This window comes from Dendropsophus ebraccatus, chromosome 14 (genome assembly GCF_027789765.1).
Source record: "Dendropsophus ebraccatus isolate aDenEbr1 chromosome 14, aDenEbr1.pat, whole genome shotgun sequence".
Lineage (NCBI taxonomy): Eukaryota > Metazoa > Chordata > Amphibia > Anura > Hylidae > Dendropsophus > Dendropsophus ebraccatus.
The window spans coordinates 57,261,867-57,284,430 of record NC_091467.1 but is presented as its reverse complement, the minus strand read 5'-3'; the positions used below and the strand labels follow the sequence as shown (position 1 = coordinate 57,284,430).

Genomic DNA, 22,564 nt, shown 5'->3' with positions numbered 1-22,564 from the left:
TATGCTGTGGGATGTACTAGTGCACGAGGTATGCTGCTGGGAGTTGTAGTGCAGCAGCAGCCTCCTGACAACTCCCACCGTACCTCCTTGTGCACAACAACTCGCCACAAGAAGATATGCTGGGAGTTATTGTTCCACTGTGTCGGCGGGCCCTGGGGGAAGGTGGGACGGCGACAGGATTGTGGAGGGACCCCACTGCAGCGGCAGGTCCTGGTGGAAGAGCTGGAGGGTGCTGTATCGGCGGGTCCTGGAGGGTGCGGGGGACCCTCGCTGCACCAGCGGCTCCTGGAAGGTGGGGAACTGGAGTGTGCGGGGGACCCCGCTGCACCGGCAGGTCCCGGGGTGGGGAGACTAATAATGGTTAAATGGCTTAATTAGTAAATCCAACAGCATCCAAAAATCCAAGTCAGTCTTCAAAACTTTATTGTGCTCACAAGCAATACGACGTTTCGACTCGCCATGAGTCTTTGTCAAGCATGTACGCAACGTAACAAAGTATCGATACCAGGAAATCCTGGTACCGAACCGTTTTTATGCCCGAAATATCGATGATAGTATCGATATTTCGGTGCATCACTACTGTATACATACATGGGCACTGTACCATGTACACTAAGATCTACAATATTATGTATGTAAACACACCCCTGCACACTATATACTAGATCCACAGACCTGTAAAATACATACACATACCTGTATACTGCATACTAGATACACACTTGTATACTTCATACTAGGGCTGGGAGATTTTCAAAAGAAAAGAGGCAGGGCAGAGCGAGACCACAGCCGCCCCCAACGCCCCCCGCCCCATAACAACCACCCACCTATAAGATCGCTGCTGTTCTACTACTACCCCCCCAATACTGCTCTACTACTACCCCCAATACTACTCCCACTACCATTGCTACCACTACCCCCACTCCTGATACCACTACTTACAAAACTGCTACTACTACACCCCTCATTTTCTATGCTTCATTTATGAAATGCACCGACCCCTGAATAGATCTGTCTGTGCGGACCCTAATTGTACCAGTTGCTGTGATAGCAATAAAACTGAATTTATATTGAAAAGTTCCTAATATACACTGGTCCCAGTATATACCGAATATGTATCAATAAAAGCGAGGTTTTAGTCAATTCACAGCAATCAGTGAACCTGCCCTAACCTCTGTATGGGAGAATACAAGCACAGAGGAGATGCCGGCTGTATATACAACTACAAATCCCAGCATTCCCTGCAGCACAATACAGGAAGTGAGGCAAATGACAGTTGGGAGAGTCCATTTACTAACAGGGGGCGCTACACTGACAATGGACTCTCCCACTGCTGATGATGTCATCATCTCCATAGAGACGTCAGTGTCTGCTGACATTGGAGGAGAGAGGTTGGAGGAAACCAATGGCTCAGAGACTAAAGAGAATTCAGAGAGAGGAGGCACCTAGGCCTGCAACTGCGATGCAGAAGCCGCCACCTAGGATGTCTAAGGAGGAGAAAACAGCAAAGTCGGCTGTCAGGCCGCCACAGACATTGAAGACGCCAAATGTCAACTTGAAGGCGGCCCAGGCGGCCATGTCTGCTCTGCCAGCTGTACAGGTTATGGCCGTAAAGCCTTTGGCTGGGAAAGCAAAGCAGACTCTGAGAGGGAAGAAAGCTGCTGCCCCATCTCAGGTAATGAATAAGGAGGATAAGAAACCCCAGCCGCCATTTCACCGAGTTAAGCCATCTCGGCTAGGACAGGCGCCACTTCAGCTAGCAAAGCCTAGATCTCAGCTAGACATGCCGCCAATTTACCGAGTGAAGCCATCTTGGCTAGAACAGGCGCCACTTCAGCTAGCAAAGCCTACATCTCACCTAGACATGCCGCCAATTTACCGAGTGAAGCCATCTTGGCTAGAACAGGCGCCACTTCAGCTAGCAAAGCCTAGATCTCAGCTAGACATGCCGCCAATTTACAGAGTGAAGCCATCTTGGCTAGAACAGGCGCCACTTCAGCTACCAAAGCCTAGATCTCAGCTAGACATGCCGCCAATTTACAGAGTGAAGCCATCTTGGCTAGAACAGGCGCCACTTCAGCTAGCAAAGCCTAGATCTCAGCTAGACATGCCGCCAATTTACCGAGTGAAGCCATCTTGGCTAGAACAGGCGCCACTTCAGCTAGCAAAGCCTAGATCTCAGCTAGACATGCCGCCAATTTACCGAGTGAAGCCATCTTGGCTAGAACAGGCGCCACTTCAGCTAGCAAAGCCTAGATCTCAGCTAGACATGCCGCCATTTTACCGAGTGATGCCATCTTGGCTAGAACAGGCACCAGTTCAACTAGCAAAGCCTAGATCTCAGCTAGACATGCCGCCATTTTACCGAGTGAAGCCATCTCGGCTAGAACAGGCGCCATTTCAACTAGTGAAGCCTAGATTTCAGCTAGACAAGCTGCCATCACGTCTAGAACAAGCACCAGTTCAGCTAGCAAAGCCTACTTCTCAGCTAGACAAGCCGCCATCACGACTAAAGAAGCCATCTAGGCTAGAACAGGCGCCACTTCAGCTACCAAAGCCTAGATCTCAGCTAGACATGCCGCCAATTTACAGAGTGAAGCCATCTTGGCTAGAACAGGCGCCACTTCAGCTAGCAAAGCCTAGATCTCAGCTAGACATGCCGCCAATTTACCGAGTGAAGCCATCTTGGCTAGAACAGGCGCCACTTCAGCTAGCAAAGCCTAGATCTCAGCTAGACATGCCGCCATATTACAGAGTGATGCCATCTTGGCTAGAACAGGCACCAGTTCAACTAGCAAAGCCTAGATCTCAGCTAGACATGCCGCCATTTTACCGAGTGAAGCCATCTCGGCTAGAACAGGCGCCAGTTCAACTAGCGAAGCCTACATGTCAGCTACACAAGCTGCCATCACGTCGAGAGAAGCCATCTCGTCTAGAACAAGCACCAATTCAGCTAACAAAGCCTGCAGCTCAGCTAGACAAGCCGCCATCACGTCTAAACAAGCCATCTCGGCTAGAGAAGGCGCCAGCTCAGCCACTAAAGCGGACAATAGACAAAATGGAGGACAAAGGGAGACAGTACCCTGATGACATAGAAATTGATCCTCCAAAGGAGAAAAAAACAAGGTTTAACTACGATCAAGACGGTGACTGTATCATGGCCGATCTCAGCTACTGATCACACATCATCACAGGGACAATCAAGTACCATCTAATGCAACATCTACAACCATCATTTACCACTGATACCATCAAGTAACATCTAAGACAATAATACCATCAGGAAAAACCTATAGTACCATCTATTATAACATCTTCAGGACTAAAGCACCATCAAGCACCAATTTACCATCTGTAACATCTTCGGGCATCTATTATACCATCATTCACCACCAAGTAACATCTAAGAGACAATTATACCATCAAAAAACATCTACTATACCACCTACAGTAACATCTTTAAGACTAAAGCACCAATTTACCATCTTTGACATCATCCAGCATCTACTATAACATCTAGTACCATCAAGTAACATCTAAGGGACCATCAGGAAACATCCACTATACCATCTTCAAGATTAAAAGCACCATCAAGCACCAGTTTACCATCTATAACATCTTCTGCCATCTACTATACCACCTAGTACCACCATTCACCATCAAACAACATCTTCTGGATTAAAGCACCATCAAGCACCAGTTTACCATCTGAAACATCTTCTACCATCTACTATACCACCTAGTACCACCATTCCCCATCAAACAACATATTCAAGACTAAACGCACCATCAAGCACCAGTTTACCATCTATAACATCCTCGGGCAACCACTACAACATCTAGTAACATCATTCACCATAAAGTAACATCTAAGGGACCATCAGGAAACATCTACTATACAATCTACTGAAACATCTTTAGGACTAAAGCACCACCAAGAACCATCTTACTAGCTACATCTTCAAGCATCTACTATGAAACCTGGGACCACCTATTGGACCTCTTAACATCCAGAGGTAAGAACTTTTCTAATAATTCGCCCAGTGTCTGATGCAGGATTAAAATTTTAGCCAAATTGCACTTCTGATTTTGCTCCACCTCTCACACGGGATCGGGTAGTCTCCTCCCCTATCCATCTATCTATCTATCTATCTCCTTCTGTATCTCCCACCTCTCTCCCCTTTCTTTCCATCTAGAAATTGTGACTAAATACAACTGCGCAATGATAAAATATTTATTCATTTCTTTGACTTCTTTCTCAGTTTCCCAAGAATCTCAGAAAAGAACACGACCACCAGCCGGCACATAGACAGCGCCACAGAGACACCATCTACCGTTTTCTGTCATTACATGAAAGCTGCTGCATTTTTACCAAAGTATATATTTTATAATAAATATATATATCATCATATTTGAATGTGTTGTCTTATTATAAACAGGTGTAACATGTAGGGAGCACTTTATTCAGACGCAGAGTAGAAAACGCACACAGTCATTAGCATAAGGCAGGTGGTGTAAAGACTTGTGCTACTCCACCCACATTTATGCCGCTCTGGGCAGAGGGAGGAGCTTAGAGGTAAACGGAACCGCCCCTATACATTTATTATAGATAATTCCCACCAAGAAATTTCCTCCCGCTCCTTGCTGGGTAGACTGTGCTGCAGGAATGGGAAACTGAACATAACGACAAGGGGACACAACCTGAGGTTATTGGGGGACAAATAGACACCTGTATACTGTATAAACACATTTGTACACTGTATACTACATACATACAAATGTACACTATATACTGCGGGCGGACTCTTGTCATCCCACACATACTATTAAAAGTCTTCCCGTAAGCGAGTGTACCAGGATACGCAGGAACTGCTTGTCTGAACAGGCGTATAAACTCTTGTTTTGCGTCTCCAAAAATAAAGATATACAGAGAGCTATTGATTGGGTTGGTCAAAAGGACAGAAAGAATTTATTGTATGGCCCCAAAATGCCTAAAAAAATCCAAAAAAATAAAAGTAATGATAATGATTTACATACATTTGTAACAACTTATTCCAAACAATTTCATAAAATATGCAATATTGTGAAAAAACATTTACCCATACTATCCCATGACCACCAGCTTAGGGGACTAGTACATAAGGGGTGCAAGTTTTCCACTAAACGTCCACCCACACTTGCTTCCATGTTGTCTCTCTCAGAGGTCAGTGAGAAACAAATAGCAGCCAAAAGGCTGGATGCAAAAGGTAACTAATGGTGCGTTTACACAGACAGATTTATCTGACTGATTTTGAAAGCCAAAGCCAGGAATGGATTTGAAAAGAGGATAAGTCCCAGTCTTTCCTTTATGACCTGATCCCTGTTTATAGTCTGTTCCTGGTTTTGGCTTCAAAAATCTATCAGACAAATCTGTCTGTGTAAACGCACCATCAGGTTACAAACACACTTGGCGGGTCTGCAGCGAGTCTCCATGCTGCGTTTTTGCAGCGAGACTCGCTGCAGATCCCGGCCCTATACTTTTAATGGCAGACAAACACGCAGCAGGGATGTACATCCCTGCTGCGAGTTTGTCTGCAGCCCACCCCATTAACCCCCCGGCCACCGGAGCTGATACTTCACCTGATCCCGGCTCCGGCGGTTCCCGATGTCTTCAGCAAGCAAGCGGGGACCAGGTGAAGTATATGCTCCAGCCAGCCGCCCGCAGCCCCGGCCGCCCGATCGCCCCCCCGCAGCCCCAGCCGCCCGATCGCCCCCCCGATCGCACGTCCCACCGCAGCAACGATCGCACGCACCCCCGCAGCACCGATCGCTTACACGCCCCCCTGCAGCCCCGCTCGATCGGGGGGGCGTGCGATCGGTGCTGCGGGGGGGCGTGCGATCGGTGCTGCGGGGGGGGGGGCGATCGTGCGGCCGGGGCTGCGATCGGGCGGCCGGGCAGCGGGAGGGGCGCGATCGGGCGGCCGGGGCTGCGGGGGGGCGATCGGGCGGCCGGGGCTGCGGGCGGCTGGCTGGAGCATATACTTCACCTGGTCTCCGCTCCGGCTTGCTGAAGACATCGGGAACCGCCGGAGCCGGGATCAGGTGAAGTATCAGCTCCGGCGGCCGGGGGGTTAATGGGGTGGGCTGCAGACAAACTCGCAGCAGGGATGTACATCCCTGCTGCGTGTTTGTCTGCCATTAAAAGTATAGGGCCGGGATCTGCAGCGAGTCTCGCTGCAAAAACGCAGCGTGGAGACTCGCTGCAGACCCGCCAAGTGTGTTTGTAACCTTAGTGTGGAGGCAGAAGATGCACTTGCTGTAACCATGTGGAACAAACGCAGCATGTGTACAGCAAGGTGGATCATAAGGAGTATAAAATCCGCAGCTTCATCAATTGCAATACTACTTGGATTGTATAAGTCATTACATGCCGTACATGTAACATTAGCTATGTGGGCTGCACGAAACGAGAAATGAAGGATAGATTAAGAGAACATATTTATGGAGCGACACAAAGCAATATCAGGAATGCTTCTAATGTCTCGAAACATTTCTCCTCCGTACGCGCAGGTGATGTGTCTGCATTAACCATAGAAAGAGTATCCTGCCAAACCGAGGAGGAGATAGAAGACAAAAACTGCTCAATCGGGAAGGGTATTGGATACTCATGTTAGGCACATCATTTCCTAATGGTCTAAATCAGCGCTTCTCAAAGTGTGAGGGTCACAGGTTGGTGAGGCGCAGGACCCTAGCCAAACATATTGCGCCTGTCAGCAGTGGGGCAGCGGCATACTTGCTAGTTCTGACTGATGCCCGCTTGCTTGCACTGCCCGACCACTCACCCGCCCGGCTCTGTCAGAGTCCGCATCGCTGTTCCTATGCATATTCATGTAAGCACACTCTCAGGCCAGCGGCTGCACTTCCTGACCGGCCTGAGTGTGCACACATGAGTATGCACGGAGGAAAGGAGGCTTGTCAGCTGGGAGCTTCCCTGAGCTCAGGGGAGGAGGGATTTGTTAAGAGAGCTTATTTAAAGGGAACCAATCACCTCAAAAACGCATATCCAGCTTTTGAAATGTGTTGTTAGACCACACAGCACAATTGTCACACGTTTTCATAGCCTCCCTGCCTCCCCCCTGTAAGCCGCAAATTAACTTTATAAAACTGGCGCCCTGTATGCAAATTCCCTCAGGTAGTCATCTGGGCGGTGTGCGGCTAGCAGGTAGTCATGGTCCCCTGGGCGTTCTTCCGCTGTTATCACGCCCCTCTGGGCATGATTCAAATGGCCGAGTAGCTGTGACGTCACTTGGGAGCGACCCGTACCCGAAGCCGCCGCGCATGTGCAGAATAGCCTCAAACTCAGTGTAAGGGTCTATTCACACGTCAGTATATTTTCCAATCCGCAATTTTGAATCCGTAAGCAATCCGCAAATTTTCATCCGTATTGCTTCCGTAAAATACGGACCCCATAGAGTTGTATTGGATGTGTCAGTTACTGTCCGTACTAGGGTCTGTCCTTTTTTTTTTGCGGAACGGATTGCAGCCCAGTACACAACACGGATGTGTGTATGGGTCCATTGAAATACATTGGTCCTATTTTTCTGCGGATCCGCAATTGCGGACAGGAACAGGATGTGTGAATAGGGCCTAAGCCGGAGATCACCGAGTTCGAGTCAATTCTGCGCAGGCGCAGTACATCCGGAATGGAAGCGGCTGTACTGCGTGCTCCCAAGTGACGTCACAGCTACTCGGTCATTTGAATCACGCCCAGAGGGGTGTGATAACAGCGGAAGAACGCCCAGGGGACCGTGACTACCTGCTAGCCGCACACCGCCCGTATGACTACCTGAGGTAATTTGCATACAGGGCGCCAGTTTTATATAGTTACTTTGCAGCTTATAGGGGGGAGGCAGGGAGGCTATGAAAACATGTCTGGCAAGTGTGCTGTGTGGTCTAACAACACATTTTAAAAGCTGGATATGCGTTTTTGAGGTGATTGGTTCCCTTTAAAGTGGATCAGGCAGCCTGAACCCCGGCCAGCAGCAACGGTTAATCTTCCTGGTGGCCGAGGTTCAGGCTCTCTGATAAGCTCCCTTACCAAATCCCCCCTCCCCTCAGCTCTGACGAGCCTCAAGTTTCGGATGTCATCTGGTCCGGTGGTAAGTGAGGGCAGGGGATGTGTGCAGACACACACACCTCACACGTCCCTGCCCCCTGTGCCCACATCCCTGCACCCTCTGCCCCCACATCCCTGCCCTCTGCTCCCTGTACCCACATCTCTGCCCTCTGCTCCCACATCCCTAAATCCCTGCGCCCACATCCCTAAATCCCTGCGCCCACATCTCTGCGCCCACATCTCTGCCCTCTGCGCCCACATCTCTGCCCTCTGCGCCCACATCGCTGCCCTCTGCTCCCTGTGCCCACATCTCTGCCCTCTGCCCACATCTCTGCCCTCTCCTCCCTGTGCCCACATCTCTGCCCTCTGCTCCCTGTGCCCACATCTCTGCCCTCTGCTCCCTGTGCCCACATCTCTTCCCTGTGCCCACATCTCTGCCCTCTGCTCCCTGTGCCCACATCTCTGCCCTCTGCCCACATCTCTGCCCTCTCCTCCCTGTGCCCACATCTCTGCCCTCTGCTCCCTGTGCCCACATCTCTGCCCTCTGCTCCCTGTGCCCACATCTCTTCCCTGTGCCCACATCTCTGCCCTCTGCTCCCTGTGCCCACATCTCTGCCCTCTGCGCCCACAACTCTGCCCTCTGCGCCCACATCCCTGCTCTCTTGCTTCCTGCAACCACATCGCTGCCCTTTTCTCCCTGCCCTCTGCTCCCACATCCCTGCTCTCTGCTCCCTGCTGCCTCCCCCCACATCTCTGCCCTTTTCTCCCTGCTCTCTGCCCCTACATCTCTGCCCTTTTCTCCCTGCTCTCTGCCCCTACATCTCTGCCCTTTTCTCCCTGCTCTCTGCCCCCACATCTCTGCCCTTTTCTCCCTGCTCTCTGCCCCTACATCTCTGCCCTTTTCTCCCTGCTCTCTGCCCCCACATCTCTGCCCTTTTCTCCCTGCTCTCTGCCCCTACATCGCTGCCCTTTTCTCCCTGCCCCTACATCTCTGCCCTTTTCTCCCTGCTCTCTGCCCCTACATCGCTGCCCTTTTCTCCCTGCCCCCACATCGCTGCCCTTTTCTCCCTGCCCCCACATCGCTGCCCTTTTCTCCCTGCCTTCTGTCCCCACATCCCTGCCCCCACATCCCTGCCTTCTGCCCCCACATCGCTGCCCTTTTCTCCCTTCCCCCACATCGCTGCCCTTTTCTCCCTTCCCCCACATCGCTGCCCTTTTCATGCATTTTTCCATGGACATTTTATGGACTTTTGCACTATAAGTCCCAGCATGCCTTCTTGTGGGGAGTTGTGCACAAGGATGTATGCTGGGAGTTGTAGTGCATAAGGTGGTAAGCTGGGAGTTTTAGTGCATAGGGAGGTATGCTGGGAGTTGTAGTGCACAAGGAGATTGCTGCTGCACAACTGCAACTCCCAGCATATCTCCTTGTGCACTACAACTCCCAGCAGCATACCTTCTTGTGCACTACAAATCCCAGCATACCTCCTTGTGCACAAAGAGGTATGCTGTGGGTTGTACTAGTGCACGAGGTATGCTTCTGGGAGTTGTAGTGCAGCAGAAGCCTCCTGACACAACTCCCACCGTACCTCCTTGTGCACAACCACTCGCCACAAGAAGATATGCTGGGAGTTGTTGTTCCACTGTGTCGGCGGGCCCTGGGGGAAGGTGGGACGGCGACAGGATTGTGGAGGGACCCCACTGCAGCGGCAGGTCCTGGTGGAAGAGCTGGAGGGTGCTGTATCGGCGGGTCCTGGAGGGTGCGGGGGACCCTCGCTGCACCAGCGGCTCCTGGAAGGTGGGGAACTAGAGTGTGCGGGGGACCCCGCTGCACCGGCAGGTCCCGGGGTGGGGAGACTGATAATGGTTAAATGACTGCCGGCCGTGGGATCGCGGGCCTCAGTTATTAGCAGTGGGGGCCGCTCCATATGCAGCAAACTCCTGCTGCATATGGAGCGAATTGGGAGGGGGTTAAATGTCGCCGTCAGGTGTGACAGCGGCATGTACAAATAGCCGACACTAGCGATCGCTATGTGCCGGCTATTTGAATTTGGCGCAGTCGGGAGCTGAGAGCACGCGGGCGGAGAAGGTGACACTAGGGGGCAGGGGACAGTACACAGAGAACATGGCTGGCGCTCAGCTAACCGTCGGCTGTGCTCTCTGAACTATACCTCATGTTAAGCTGTGCTATTACGCAACGTAACAAAGTATCGATACCAGGAAATCCTGGTACCGAACCGTTTTTATGCCCGAAATATCGATGATAGTATTGATATTTCGGTGCATCACTACTGTATACATACATGGGCACTGTACCATGTACACTAAGATCAACAACATTATGTATGTAAACACACCCCTGCACACTATATACTAGATCCACAGACCTGTAAAATACATACACATACCTTTATACTGCATATGAGATACACACTTGTATACTTCATACTAGGGCTGGGAGATTTTCAAAAGAAAAAAATGCCCTCCGACCTGCAGGGGGAGCAGTGGCGCTCCGGACAAGCTGCTCCTCCTGCAGGTTAGAGCGGGATCACAGCCGCCCCCGCCCCATAACAACCACCCACCTATAAGATCGCTGCTGTTCTACTACTACCCAATACTGCTCTACTACTACCCCCAATACTACTCCCACTACCATTGCTACCACTACCCCCACTCCTGATACCACTACTTACAAAACTGCTACTACTACACCCCTCATTTTCTATGCTTCATTTATGAAATGCACCGACCCCTGAATAGATCTGTCTGTGCGGACCCTAATTGTACCAGTTGCTGTGATAGCAATAAAACTGAAATTATATTGAAAAGTTCCTAATATACACTGGTCCCAGTATATACCGAATATGTATCAATAAAAGCGAGGTTTTAGTCAATTCACAGCAATCAGTGAACCTGCCCTAACCTCTGTATGGGAGAATACAAGCACAGAGGAGATGCCGGCTGTATATACAACTACAAATCCCAGCATTCCCTGCAGCACAATACAGGAAGTGAGGCAAATGACAGTTGGGAGAGTCCATTTACTAACAGGGGGTGCTACACTGACAATGGACTCTCCCACTGCTGATGATGTCATCATCTCCATAGAGACGTCAGTGTCTGCTGACATTGGAGGAGAGAGGTTGGAGGAAACCAATGGCTCAGAGACTAAAGAGAATTCAGAGAGAGGAGGCACCTAGGCCTGCAACTGCGATGCAGAAGCCGCCACCTAGGATGTCTAAGGAGGAGAAAACAGCAAAGCCGGCTGTCAGGCCGCCACAGACATTGAAGACACCAAATGTCAACCTGAAGGCGGCCCAGGCGGCCATGTCTGCTCTGCCAGCTGTACAGGTAATGGCCGTAAAGCCTTTGGCTGGAAAAGCAAAGCAGACTCTGAGAGGGAAGAACGCTGCCGCCCCATCTCAGGTAATTAATAAGAAGGATAAGAAACCCCAGCCGCCATTTCACCGAGTGAAGCCATCTCGGCTAGGACAGGCGCCAGTTCAGCTACCAAAACCTAGATCTCAGCTAGACATGCCGCCATTTCACCGAGTGAAGCCATCTCAGCTAGAACAGGCGCCACTTCAGCTAGCAAAGCCTAGATCTCAGCTAGACATGCCGCCATTTCACCGAGTGATGCCATCTTGGCTAGAACAGGCGCCACTTCAGCTACCAAAGCCTAGATCTCAGCTAGACATGCCGCCAATTTACAGAGTGAAGCCATCTTGGCTAGAACAGGCGCCACTTCAGCTAGCAAAGCCTAGATCTCAGCTAGACATGCCGCCATTTCACCGAGTGATGCCATCTTGGCTGGAACAGGCGCCACTTCAGCTACCAAAGCCTAGATCTCAGCTAGACATGCCGCCAATTTACAGAGTGAAGCCATCTTGGCTAGAACAGGCGCCACTTCAGCTAGCAAAGCCTAGATCTCAGCTAGACATGCCGCCAATTTACAGAGTGAAGCCATCTTGGCTAGAACAGGCGCCACTTCAGCTAGCAAAGCCTAGATCTCAGCTAGACATGCCGCCAATTTACCGAGTGAAGCCATCTTGGCTAGAACAGGCGCCACTACAGCTACCAAAGCCTAGATTTCAGCTAGACATGCCGCCAATTTACAGAGTGAAGCCATCTTGGCTAGAACAGGCGCCACTTCAGCTAGCAAAGCCTAGATCTCACCTAGACATGCCGCCAATTTACCGAGTGAAGCCATCTTGGCTAGAACAGGCGCCACTTCAGCTAGCAAAGCCTAGATCTCAGCTAGACATGCCGCCAATTTACCGAGTGAAGCCATCTTGGCTAGAACAGGCGCCACTTCAGCTAGCAAAGCCTAGATCTCAGCTAGACATGCCGCCAATTTACCGAGTGAAGCCACCTTGGCTAGAACAGGCGCCACTTCAGCTACCAAAGCCTAGATCTCAGCTAGACATGCCGCCAATTTACCGAGTGAAGCCATCTTGGCTAGAACAGGCGCCACTTCAGCTACCAAAGCCTAGATCTCAGCTAGACATGCCGCCAATTCAACGAGTGAAGCCATCTTGGCTAGAACAGGCGCCAGTTCAACTACCAAAGCCTAGATCTCAGCTAGACATGCCGCCATTTCACCGAGTGAAGCCATCTCGGCTAGAACAAGCACCAATTCAGCTAACAAAGCCTACAGCTCAGCTAGACAAGCCGCCATCACGTCTAAACAAGCCATCTCGGCTAGAGAAGGCGCCAGCTCAGCCACTAAAGCGGACGATAGACAAAATGGAGGACAAAGGGAGACAGTACCCCGATGACATTAAAATTGATCCTCCAAAGGAGAAAAAAACAAGGTTTAACTACGATCAAGACGGAGACTGTATCATGGCCGATCTCAGCTACTGATCACACATCATCACAGGGACAATCAAGTACCATCTAATGCAACATCTACAACCATCATTTACCACTGATACCATCAAGTAACATCTAAGACAATAATACCATCAGGAAAAACCTATAGTACCATCTATTATAACATCTTCAGGACTAAAGCACCATCAAGCACCAATTTACCATCTGTAACATCTTCGGGCATCTATTATACCATCATTCACCACCAAGTAACATCTAAGAGACAATTATACCATCAAAAAACATCTACTATACCACCTACAGTAACATCTTTAAGACTAAAGCACCAATTTACCATCTTTGACATCATCCAGCATCTACTATAACATCTAGTACCATCAAGTAACATCTAAGGGACCATCAGGAAACATCCACTATACCATCTTCAAGATTAAAAGCACCATCAAGCACCAGTTTACCATCTGTAACATCTTCTACCATCTACTATGCCACCTAGTACCACCAATCACCATCAAACATCTCCAAGACTAAAGCACCATCAAGCATTAGTTTGCCATATAGAACATCTTCTACCATCTACTATACCACCTAGTACCACCATTCACCATTAAACAACATCTTCAAAACTAAAAGCACCATCAAGCACCAGTTTACCATCTTTAACATCTTCTACCATCTACTATACCACCTAGTACCACCATTCACCATCAAACAACATCTTCTGGACTAAAGCACCATCAAGCACCAGTTTACCATCTTTAACATCTTCAACCATCTACTATACCACCTAGTACCACCATTCACCATCAAACAACATCTTCTGGACTAAAGCACCATCAAGCACCAGTTTACCATCTATAACATCTTCTACCATCTACTATACCACCTAGTACCACCATTCCCCATCAAACAACATCTTCTGGACTAAAGCACCATCAAGCACCAGTTTACCATCTATAACATCTTCTACCATCTACTATACCACCTAGTACCACCATTCACCATCAAACAACATCTTCTGGACTAAAGCACCATCAAGCACCAGTTTACCATCTATAACATCCTCGGGCAACCACTACAACATCTAGTAACATCATTCACCATAAAGTAACATCTAAGGGACCATCAGGAAACATCTACTATACCATCTACTGAAACATCTTTAGGACTAAAGCACCACCAAGAACCATCTTACTAGCTACAACTTCAGGCATCTACTATGAAACCTGGGACCACCTATTGGACCTCTTAACATCCAGTGGTAAGAACTTTTCTAATAATTTGCCCAGTATCTGATGCAGGATTAAAATTTTAGCCAAATTGCACTTCTGATTTTGCTCCACCTCTCACACGGGATCGGGTAGTCTCCTCTCCTATGCATCCATCTATCTCCTTCTGTATCTGTCACCTTTCTTTCCATCTAGAAATTGTGACTAAATACAACTGCGCAATGACAAAATATTTATTTATTTCTCTAATTTCTTTCTCAGTTTCCCAAGAATCTCAGAAAAGAACACGACCACCAGCCGGCACATAGACAGCGCCACAGAGACACCATCTACCGTTTTCTGTCATTACATGAAAGCTGCTGTATTTTTTACCAAAGTATATATTTTATAATAAATATATATATCATCATATTTGAATGTGTTGTCTTATTATAAACAGATGTAACATGTAGGGAGCACTTTATTCAGACGCAGAGTAGAAAACGCACAGTCATTAGCATAAGGCAGGTGGTGTAAAGACTTGTGCTACTCCACCCACATTTATGCCACTCTGGGCAGAGGGAGGAGCTTAGAGGTAACCGGAACCGCCCCTATACATTTATTATAGATAATTCCCACCAAGAAATTTCCTCCCGCTCCTTGCTGGGTAGACTGTGCTGCAGGAATGGGAAACTGAACATAACGACAAGGGGACACAACCTGAGGTTATTGGGGGACAAATAGACACCTGTATACTGTATAAACACATTTGTACACTGTATACTACATACATACACCTGTACACTATATACTGTATAAACAAACCTGTACACTATACACACACCTGTACACTACATATACAGTGTAGATGTGTGTGTCTAGAATACAATATTGGTGTGTGGGTCTGGTATACACTGTAGGGATGTGTGTGTGTTTCTAGTATATGGTGTGTGTGTGTGTGTGTGTGTGTCGATTATATATTGTAGTGTTGTGTGTATGTTTGTCTAGTATGAACTGAAGTGGTGAGTGTGTGCGCATGTGTCTCTAGTATATAGTGTAGGGTTTTGCGTTTCTCTAGGGCTGCGCGCGTCTTGTATACAGTGTAGGGCTGCGCGCGTCTTGTATACAGTGTAGGGCTGCGCGCGTCTTGTATACAGTGTAGGGCTGCGCGCGTCTTGTATACAGTGTAGGGCTGCGCGCGTCTTGTATACAGTGAAGGGCTGCGCGCGTCTTGTATACAGTGTAGGGCTGCGCGCGTCTTGTATACAGTGTAGGGCTGCGCGCGTCTTGTATACAGTGTAGGGCTGCGCGCGTCTTGTATACAGTGTAGGGCTGCGCGCGTCTTGTATACAGTGTAGGGCTGCGCGCGTCTTGTATACAGTGTAGGGCTGCGCGCGTCTTGTATACAGTGTAGGGCTGCGCGCGTCTTGTATACAGTGTAGGGCTGCGCGCGTCTTGTATACAGTGTAGGGCTGCGTGCGTCTTGTATACAGTGTAGGGCTGCGCGCGTCTTGTATACAGTGTAGGGCTGCGCGCGTCTTGTATACAGTGTAGTGGTTTGTGTGTGTCTGTCTCAAGTATACAGCGTGGGGGGGGGCGCCTCGTATACAGCAGAAGGGTGTGTCTCATATGCAGCGTGTGTGTGTGTCTAGTAGTAGTACAGTGTGTGTGTGTGGGGTCTAGTATACAGCAACGCGGGGAGGGCGTCTCTACTATACAGTGTAGGAGTGTGTATCTAGTATACAGCGTAGGGGTGTGCATGTGTCTAGAATACAGTGTAGGGGTATGTGTATGGAGTAAACAGGGGTGTGTGTACGTGTGTGTGTTTGTGTTATTATCTATAATACAGTGTACAGGTGTTTGCACAGCATACAGGCGTATTATACAGGGGTGTGTGTGTATGTAGTGTATAGGCATGTGTGTGTGTAACTATTATATAGTGTACAGGTGTTTGCACAGCATACAGGCGTATTATACAGAAGTGTGTGTGTATGTAGTGTACAGGTGTGTGTCTACGATACAGTGTAGTAGTGTATGTAGTATATAGTGTACAGGTGTGTATATGGAGTATACAGGTGTGTGTACGTAGTGTATAGGTGTGTTTGTGTGTATTTATTTTACAGTACCGGTGTGTGCATATGTATATAGAGTACAGGGTGTGTTTATCTATTATCCAGTGTACAGGTGTGTGTATGTAGAATAAAGGGTGTGTATGTGTATGTAGTGTATAGGCATGTGTTTGTGTGTAACTATTATATAGTGTACAGGTGTTTGCACAGCCTACAGGTGTATTATACAGGGGGGTGTGTGTATGTAGAATACAGGTGTGTGTGTGTACGATACAGTGTAGGGCTATGTTCACACTACGTACATTTCAGGCAGTATTTGGTCCTCAAGTCAGGTCCTCATAGCAACCAAAACCAGGAGTGGATTGAAAACACAGAAAGGATCTGTTCACATAATGTTGTAATTGAGTGGATGGCCGCCATATAACGGTAAATAACTTCCATTATTTTAATATAACAGCCGTTGTTTTAAAATAACAGCAAATATTTGCCATTAAATGACGGCCATCCACTCAATTACAACATTGTGTGAACAGAGCCTTTCTGTGTTTTCAATCTACTCCTCGTTTTGGTTGCTATACAGCCTCAAATATACAGGCTCAAATATACGTAGTGTGAACCCAGCCTTAGGGTGTATGTAGTATACAGTTTACAGGCGTGTATATGGAGTATACAGGGATGTGTGTGTGTGTGTGTGTAACCATTATATAGTGTACAGGTGTCACACGCACCTGTACATAACATAAATTGCTAAAAATCACCTTGTCACCACCCTGAACGCTTAATCTCACAAATCCCGTGCAGATTCTTAAAAAATCATATGAAAGTACATAGGCCTTTAAAGGGGTTGGCCACTTTATAGTAAAATAGTTCCGTGTACAGTATTAGTAACTGTACATACTGACAGCAGCTCCCTGTGTACCTCAGAGCTAAAATCAGACTCCCCTCTTCAAGGCTGTGCTGTCCTGCTCTGTGGTGAGTCTGTCCATAAAATGGCTGACATGGAGGAGCATGTAACCATGCCCCGCCCCCAGTGTCCTCCATAGGCATATACAGGCTCAGTGGTGGACACTAGTGGCAAGGTCACATGCTCCTCCATGTCAGACTTACCACAGAGCAGGACAGCACAGCCTGGAGGAGGGAAGTCTGATATTAGCTCTATGAGGTACACAGGGAGCTGCTGTCAGTATATACTGTGAGTACACTTACTAATACTGTGCACTGAACTATTTTACTATAAAGTGGCCAACCCCTTTAAAGAAAACAGCCAAGATGGCAGCACTTTTTGTTGTCATGTTAACTATAATGATATAAAACAGATTATACTCACCAGCAGCAGCAATTCCAATTAAAACAGACAACGTGTAAAAAGACCAGGTGAACGGCTGGATGAACATCGCAATGTAAGCGCTAAGAAAAGAAAGAAGGAAAACAGTATACATGAGATATACAATATGCAGCCACAGCATAACAACAACACATGCTCCACCTATATACAGCCCTGCCATCCCCCCGCATCTATATCACTTACCTGTAAAATATTCCACTCAGGAACATGGACAACTGAGTACCAATCAGCGCAACCACGGACGGAGCTATGAGATTGGAGGCAGAGAACACCCCATATATAATGGCCATGCTGGAAAGGAGAAAGAAAAAACAGCTTTGTTAAAACCGTGTGAACTACACTGCCCCAAAATGAACTAGCTCCCTAAGTAATATATAGTTATAGTAAATGTTCCAGGATAACTTGTCATTTATTCCTGTAAGAAGTCATGGTGGGCCAGGCCCTAGTCATGGTGGGCCAGGCCCTAGTCATGGTGGGCCAGGCCCTAGTCATGGTGGGCCAGGCCCTAGTCATGGTGGGCCAGGCCCAGTATGTGCACTCATACAGGGAAGACTCCTAACCACACAATGAGCCGAGATTTATGGGAATAAATGACAAGTTATCCTGGAACCTTCAGCTCCTCCTGATGTATAATATGACTAGGCTGCCAGGATTTCTTAAGCCTTAAAGGGAAGGTAGTGATCTGTACAGAATTGCAGCGACATGTGACACCAGAAGGCAATAGCAGCTCCCTGTGGAATGACCCCTTGAAAAGTCACAGAGCGTGCTCAGTGATGTTTTACACCTTACATTGGTCTATGTCCATGAGGCTTGCTGTAAAGAATATCACTAAATGCTGTTAAGAACAGTCCAGGCAAGATGGCAGCCCCCATAACAATGTACAAGAAGTAAAATAAAAATAAAAAAAAAATTGTCAGAAAATAGAAACAGACTGGAATAATGGAACAATTTTTAGTATCTGACGCTTATCAGTAATAGGTGACACATTTCCTTAAAAACCTCATCAACAAACCTATTAATGTGTACAAGGTGCAGAAGCCATTGTCCGATGTGAGAGGATAACAGGCTTTCTCCAAAGGCCGTATTAGCCGTCTTATCTTAAGGCCCATATAATAGGACCTTAAGACTATTTGATCACAGGTAATGTCAAAGGGTCATCTCCAGTGCTGAGCATCACCATAAACATAACCTCAGAAGACTGTGAAACCTTATGATGAAAGGGTGAAGTATGGGCTGTATTAGGCATTTCCAATTCCAAAAGGTAACTCAGAATGAATGGAGAGCAGTAAGCATGTGTGGCCAGCGCTCCATTCACTATCCTATGAATAGGGGATACCAATTGGAGGCAGGAGTACCTCTTTAACTGCAGGACCTGGCCCACAATTGTGCCTAGGACTGCAGGAGATGGCTATGTGGTTGTTGCAGCACACTGCTGTAAAAATATGTAAAATGACAAAGTATCACAGAGACATGACAAAGGTATTGATCAGACAAGATCTGATTGTTTAGTCCCTGACAGATTGCTAGGACGAGTGAGGAGAGAAGTGCCTGGCTTAGAGCTTATTTTCCTGCACACTCTATGGGACTGTCTTGCTCTTATGTGAAAAGGTTCCTTTTAGATGTAATGATTTGTCATCCGTGGGGGCCGATCAGCGAGACTGGCGTTCGCTTGCAGTGTTTTACAAGGCATAACAAATCAAGGGGCTTGAGCTCACAGATTGATCCTTCTATAGTTTGTGCATCCCAGGAAACTGACAGCACAGATATGTCTACAGTTTTAAGATCACAAGCAGCAGTGTATACTTACTATCAGTGCTGCTTGTGATCTGGCATCTAGGTCTCCCAGCTGCATCTTCAGGGCCCGCCTTCTCAGTCGGTCAATCAATCTGGAGGAGGCGGGGCCTGAAGTTACAGGCGGTGGCCAGAGGAGAGGAGACCTGGATCCCGGATCACAAGCAGCGCAGATGTAAGTATAGACTGCTGCTTGTGATCTTTGAACTGACAGCACAGATAAGATACATATCCCTGACCCCAATATATACATATGTGCGCTGTCAGGTTTCTTCTATCCTTGCCGGACGCACATAAACCTGTTTTCACAGGAAGGTGTGCAAAAGGCAATGATAAATTTTAAAGTTTCCTCAAAAGACCTGATCAGCTGAGTATCAGGCGTTGTCCCCGTCCTCACTTGATAATCAGCCCATATAAGAGGCTTTTTACATTATAAGTCACTTGGCTAAGAGCTAGGAGAGAACACACTTAGCATGCACCTCTCCCACCTTGATCTAGAGATTGGTCAGGGGGCCAATTTTCAAGTCTTTCAGTACTTATCAGCTGATGTATGTCCTGCAGGAAGTTGTGTATTATTTTCAGTTTTACACAGTGCTCTCTGCTGACATCGTTTTCTGTTTCAATATATTTTATTGAATTTTTGCCAATAAATTTTTTGCAAACAAAAGTAAAGTTTGGCAAACAAGCAGAAGAGGTTTTCTATGGGGATTTGCTACTGCTCTGGACAGTTCCTGACATTGACAGAGGTGGCAGCAGAGAGCACTGTGTCAGACTGAAAAGAAATCACTATTTCCTACAGGACATCCAGCAGCTGATAAGTACTGGAAGAGTGGACATTTTTAAATAGAAGAAAATGACAAAATCTATAAAACTTTCTGAAACCAATTGATTTAAAAGAAAAAGATTTTCGCCAGAGTACACCTTTAATGTTATTTCCTAATTTTGATGAATATTCCTCATCTTCCTACTGGATTTGATCAAAACAAAGTAATCAGGAGTACCCCGCTGTATTACAAGGTTACTCAGCATTTTATGTAAATGTAAAGTGTGAAGTCACATTGAGAATGTCTGCATTCATGTATCTCTACCTTGTATAGCCGGTGCCATGGAATTCTGTAGTATTCAGGCTGGCGATCACCGTTTGCTGCAGAGAAGAACAGAAAACACATTATATATAATCTGCCGGTGGCACCAGCAGTGGGGGCAGATTAGTCAGGCTGGACCCTCAGCACTCTCAGGAGCCACATCTGCCTAAGGGCCCTATTCCACCGGACGATTATCGTTCAGATTATCGTTAAATCGTTCGAATCTAAACGATAATCGTTCGGTTGAAATGCAGTTAACGATTAACGACCGAACGAGAAATCGTTGATCGCTTTATAAGACCTGGACCTATTTTTATCGTTGCTCGTTCGTAAAACGTTCGCATTGAATAAGACATCGTTCGGTCGTTCGCAATAGATACGAACGCAATAGCGAAGAAAAAACTATCGCAAATACCATCATAAGTAACGATTATCGTTCCATGGAAATGAGTGAACGTTTTCAGGTCTTTCGCAATAGCGGTCGTTTGAGATCGTAAATCGTTAACGATTATGCAAACGATAATCGTCCAGTGGAATAGGGCCCTAAGGGATCGAGGGGACCCAATCTGAAGCATTTGACAGGTATGAAATTACTGTGCACTGTAGGTCTCCATGTAATCGGTCATGTACACCCAGAACTGAGCGCAATATATTTTTTTTTAAAAATCATATGTATGTGTGTGTATATATATATATATATATATATATATATATATTATTATTTTTTTTACATCCATTTCATAAATAATAATGCCAATAATATGTTATGGCCATCATGTATATAAGGTTGCACCCTGACCCTTTCATGATCCCTCTCCATTATGCAGCTGACATATGGTAATTTAAGACTTTGTACAAGGAAGTCTTTAGGAGGGTCACAGGACTAACCAATGACTACAACCATGACCACAAGATCAGCAGAACATTTTTAAGAAACTTAGGATTATGCTAAAGGTGAACATACAGAATCATATGTCTCAGGGCTGGACCCCCTATGTACCACTGGCACAGCTGTGCTCTCATCTGTCCTTTCCTATGGAACATTTTCCCCCTTATGCGATTACTAACATATTTGTCGACCACTTCAGTTAACAAAAATAGCTTCTTACCCCAGAAAGAAAAAACAGCTCTGAAGTCTTGGCCACTAGGTGTCACCCTACCCTGCATGCTGCTGTCCACTGCCTGTTGTTAAGGGAATTACATGTCTAGCAGCAGAAAGACCAAGACATAACATAGGAATTGGGGCGGAGCTTAGCTAGTGCTATGTACAAGAGTGTGCAAGAGAGCCTGGACCTCCTCCAGAGGTAACAATACTGAGACAGAGCAGCAAGGAGCATGGAGAAGGAAAAGTATAGTTTTTGTCCGCTTAACTGTGCCCTGTGTAGAGTTAGAACAAAGAAAACAATTCTCCATAATATTCCTCTTTAAAGTGTCACTGTTGTGAATTTTTTTTTTGCAGAAATCAATAGTCCAGGCGATTTTAAGAAACTTTGTAATTGGGTTTATTATCCGAAAAATGCATTTTTATCATGAAAAAGCAGTTTGAAGCTCTCCCCCCTGTCTTCATTGTTCTCCTATGGAGAGAGCTAAAGAAAAGACCAAAACAGGACAACAAAGAGTTAATCTACAAATCCCTCATGGGATATCTCCTGTGACAGTCACCAGTGACCTGTCTGAGCTCGGATTACAGCTGTCACCCAGCTCCGTGCCTGTAATCCTCTGTTATCTGCTTTCTGCTGCCGGCTAACTCCCTCCTTCCTCCTCCCCCCTCCCCTCTCCCTAGAACAGACAGGGGACGTCTCCTGCAACAAGTCACAATTTTCAGATTTTTCAGAGTGGATGAAAAAGAGGAAGGAGGGGGGGGACCTGGGAAAAGGCTTTTTACATGCAGATAATGGCAGATTTGGCTAATAAACCCAATTACAAAGTTTCTTAAAATCGCCTGGACTATTGATTTCTGCAAAAAAAAAAAATACGACAGTGACTCTTTAAGGCTTGCTTCTCAGCTCTCCTTTGAATAAATGCCAGTGTACCTACTACTATATGTACACAGTGATGCCTCCTGAATGTAATCTCTCCATTCCTTTTATCTGGAGGTTTGCCATCATCACTATCAGCAGCAGCACTTCCTGGCAGCG

At 47.1% G+C, this 22,564-nt stretch overlaps 3 protein-coding genes across 4 annotated transcripts in view; 2 read left to right on the top strand and 1 right to left on the bottom strand.

Annotated features, from left to right (window-relative positions):
• The window catches only part of MFSD11 (major facilitator superfamily domain containing 11), a 100,385-nt gene that overhangs the window by 62,329 nt on the left and 15,492 nt on the right, over nucleotides 1-22,564 (bottom strand). For both annotated transcript variants that reach the window (XM_069953949.1, XM_069953948.1), the window contains exons 3-5: nucleotides 20,430-20,485; nucleotides 17,734-17,841; nucleotides 17,533-17,612 (exon numbers count right to left, since the gene is read on the bottom strand). In XM_069953949.1, the coding sequence (XP_069810050.1) occupies nucleotides 17,533-17,612; nucleotides 17,734-17,841; nucleotides 20,430-20,485 (244 nt within the window). The remainder of the gene's footprint in view (nucleotides 1-17,532; nucleotides 17,613-17,733; nucleotides 17,842-20,429; nucleotides 20,486-22,564) is intronic.
• LOC138773045 (adhesive plaque matrix protein-like) lies at nucleotides 1,271-4,403 on the top strand. Its single transcript, XM_069953947.1, has 2 exons — nucleotides 1,271-4,016; nucleotides 4,263-4,403. Exon 1 carries the CDS (start codon nucleotides 1,406-1,408, stop codon nucleotides 3,176-3,178), a length of 1,773 nt encoding a protein of 590 aa, XP_069810048.1. The 5' UTR covers nucleotides 1,271-1,405; the 3' UTR covers nucleotides 3,179-4,016; nucleotides 4,263-4,403.
• On the top strand, nucleotides 11,060-14,529 carry LOC138772201 (adhesive plaque matrix protein-like). The gene is made up of 2 exons (XM_069952440.1): nucleotides 11,060-14,189; nucleotides 14,419-14,529. The coding sequence occupies exon 1, from the start codon at nucleotides 11,249-11,251 to the stop codon at nucleotides 12,956-12,958; it is 1,710 nt and encodes a 569-aa protein (XP_069808541.1). The 5' UTR covers nucleotides 11,060-11,248; the 3' UTR covers nucleotides 12,959-14,189; nucleotides 14,419-14,529.